Source organism: Salvelinus sp. IW2-2015, linkage group LG16, assembly GCF_002910315.2.
Source record: "Salvelinus sp. IW2-2015 linkage group LG16, ASM291031v2, whole genome shotgun sequence".
Taxonomy (NCBI): domain Eukaryota; kingdom Metazoa; phylum Chordata; class Actinopteri; order Salmoniformes; family Salmonidae; genus Salvelinus; species Salvelinus sp. IW2-2015.
The window spans coordinates 41,474,676-41,478,302 of record NC_036856.1 but is presented as its reverse complement, the minus strand read 5'-3'; the positions used below and the strand labels follow the sequence as shown (position 1 = coordinate 41,478,302).

At 46.8% G+C, this 3,627-nt stretch overlaps 1 protein-coding gene across 1 annotated transcript in view; it reads left to right on the top strand.

Moving 5' to 3' along the window:
- Positions 1 to 3,627, top strand: part of arhgef18b (rho/rac guanine nucleotide exchange factor (GEF) 18b) — a 100,532-nt gene that overhangs the window by 49,678 nt on the left and 47,227 nt on the right. The window contains 1 exon segment of the mRNA XM_070447450.1: positions 689 to 770. Coding sequence (XP_070303551.1) covers positions 689 to 770 — 82 coding nt within the window.

The following is a 3,627-nucleotide window of genomic DNA, read 5'->3' as shown; positions in this document are numbered from 1 at the left end:
GGAGAACCCCTGTGTAAACCTACAGAAGGGTAGCCATCCAGGTACAGGGTTGAGAGCCCTGTTGTAAAACAGGTCTTACCTTAAGGAGGGTAGCCATCTCCAGGACAGGGTTGGAGAACCTGGGTGTACCCTACAGAAAGAGGTAGCCCATTCCAGGTTACAGGGTTGGCGAGCCCTGTGTAAACCTACAGAAGGGTAGCCTCTCCGGACAGGGTTGGGAGAGCCTGGTGTAAACCTACAGGAGGGTAGCTCCTCGCAGGAACAGGGTTGGAAGAGCCCTGGTATAACCTACAGGAGGGTAGCTCTCCAGGAACAGGGTTTGAGAGCCCATGGTGTAAACTACAGGAGGTAGTTCTCCAGGAACAGGGTTGGAGAGCAACTGGGTGTAAGACCTACAGGCGGGTAGCTCTCCACGGAACAGGTGAAGAGCCCCTGGTGTAAACCTACCAGGAGGGTAGCTCTCCAGGAACAGGTTGGAGAACCTTTGTCTAGAACTAGAAAAGTTCCTCCATTTTGCTTTCCGGTGTTTCATTCTCTTCAATGGACTTGTAGCTAGCTGCTTGTCCATGGCACTCCCCACTCACAGGAAACAAGCCCTCGGTGATCTCCCTCCAGACGTTGATAGTGAGGGCACGGTGGCCCACCGAGAGAGGCCATGTTCTTGATCGGCGCCTTTTCTCCAACTGAGCCGAGATGTATACGACGAATACACACGCCTCCAAAGAGGAGCGCAACTCCTGGATGACACACATCCGGCAGGCCGTGGAGAGGTACACACACACCACCACACACACATCACACCACACACACATACACACACACACACACCCACACACACACAACACACACACCAGAGCATGTTACGTAGAGTGGTTGGAAAGACTCCTCTCCGCGTCACAGGAAGAAGATATAAAAAACGGCCCTCTCATTTCTCTCCTCCATTTTAAAATGGACAATTGTTTGTGACTACCTGGACCTACCATTTAACCAACACCCATATCCTATTTGTTTTTTGTGACTAGCCTGGAACAAAAACCCCCCCCCCCCCCCCAATTTAACCACATTGTTTACCTACCTGGACCTACCATTTAACCAAACACCCATCTATTGTTGTGACTAGCTGGACCCTACCATTTAACCAACACCCCATCTATTGTTGTGACTACACTGGACCTACCATTTAACCAACACCCCATGCCTATTGTTGTGACTACCTGGACCGTACCATTTAACCAACACCCATCTATTGTGTGACTACCTGGACCTACCATTTAACCAACACCCATCTATTGTTGTGACTACCTGGACCTACCATTTAACCAACACCCATCTATTGTTTGGACTACCTGGACTACCATCTTAAACCAACACCCATCTATTGTTGTGACTAGCTGGACCTACCATTTTAACCAACACCCATCTATTGTTGTGACTACTAGACCTAGCCATTTAACCAACACCCATCTATTGTTGTGACTACCTAGACCTACCATTTAACCAACACCCATCTATGTTGTGACTCACCTGGACCTAACCATTTAACCAACACCCATCTATTGTTGTGACTACTAGACCTACCATTTAACCCAACACCCATCTATTGTTGTGACCACGCTGAGACCTACCATTTAACCAACACCCATCTATTGTTGTGAGCTAGCTGGACCTACCATTTAACCAACACCCATGCTATTGTTGTGACTACTGGACGCTACATTTAACCAAACACCCATCTATTGACTGTAAATAGGTCAGGAGCCAGACAGGGAGTCTAAGTCTAAATTAATTATTTAGGCAATATTATTCAAATTATTTTCAAGGCTATAGTCTACAAAGAAATACATTGTGAAGCATTTGCGACAATAGGCTGGAAGGGACATAAAGTACTCAGCATTTAAATAGCATTTTGTTGTATTAAATCATTATAGTCTAAAAATTGTGCATATAGGCTTTGACTTACTTAGAAGTAAATACAAATAAATACAAAAAATTACTTAGTGCCTTTGAATTCAATTCTAGAAACGTGAGTTTGGGTAGCCTGTGGCTTCAGGCTCATGTGATGGTTCCTGGAGAGCAGGACAGCAGGAGAGAATATCCTCTCCTCTCACTTGCAGAGCCACTGGGGATGCTAAACACCGGTTTGGCCAGGTTAGGAAGACATGCAGAGTTTATCTTCTATAAGTAGACCTAAAGGTTTTTATGCAAAATAACCCAATCAAAACAGCAAGCTCCTTGAACATGGGAATATGCCAGGCCTATAGGCTAACATCAATTATGGCCTGTTACCTAGATCAGGGCTGCCCAACCCTGTTCACGGAGATTTACRGTCCTGTAGGTTTTCGGTCCAACCCTAATTTAGCATATCTGATTTAAGTTAGTTCAGGTCTTGTTGAGCAYCTAATAAGTAGAATCAGGTGTGTTAAATTAGGGTTGGACTGAAAACCCACAGGACGGTAGAGCGTTATAGTACGCGGCACGGACTACCTTTTCACCTGGTGTGCCGACCACAACCAAACGGGAGCCGACTCTCTTGATAATTATTTTTCCGTCACGGTTTCCAAATTAATGTTGGCGGCTGCGTAACCAAGTCCAGTCCAGTACCAAGTAAACCAGTCAGCCTCAGTAACCAGTCCAGCTCAGTAACCAGTAACCAGTCCAGCTCAGTAACCAGTCCAGCTCAGTAACCAGTAACCAGTCCAACTCAGACTCAGCAACCAGTCCAGCTCAGTAACAGTAACCCAGTTAAACCAGTTCCAGCTCAGTAGAGCCAGGTCCCAGTCCAGCTCAGTAACGCGCAGTCCCCAAGAAACTCGACCCCAGTAAACAGTAATCCAGTACTTCGAGCCACCTCAGTAAAAGCCACAAGCACCAACTACAGGTCACAGCTACCAACCCAGTAACCAGACTCCCAGCCGCTCGAACACCCACGCAAAACCACCGACACTAAAAGATAAACCGCCAACCAGATCCAAACGGCTCAGTAACCAGTCCAGCCTCAGTAACCAGCCCAGACAACTCAAGTACAACCAGTAACACCAAGTCCAAGATACTCCAGTAACCAGTCTCAGACTCAGTAACCAGTAACCCAGTCCAGCCTCAAGAGTAACGTACCAGTCTCAGACTCACAGTAACCCATAGATAACCCAGTCCAAGGTCTCAAGTAAACAGCAGTCCAGCCTCAAGCTAACCAGTAACCCAAGTCCAGAACTCATAACACAGCAGCAAGTAACACAAGTAACCAGAACTACACACACGTATAACCAGTAACCACTCCAGAACAACAGACACACTCAATGTCAACCCAGTACCAAGTCACAGATCAGTACAACACAGCCAGCTCAGTAACCAGCTAACCACGTACCAGAAGCAATACAAGTAACCAGTCCAAGCTCAGATAACCAGTAACCACAGTCCAGTCACAATACACCAGAAAAACCAGTCCAGCTCACACTAAACCAGTCCAGCTCAGTACAAGAACCCACTACCAGTAGCCAGCTCAAGTACCAGGTAACACGAGTCCAGACATCAGAAAATAAACACAGTCCAGCCTCAGATAACCCCGTAAACCAGTCCACTCAGTAACCAGTAACCAGCCAGACTACAGTAACAGTAAAGCTCAGCCTAACC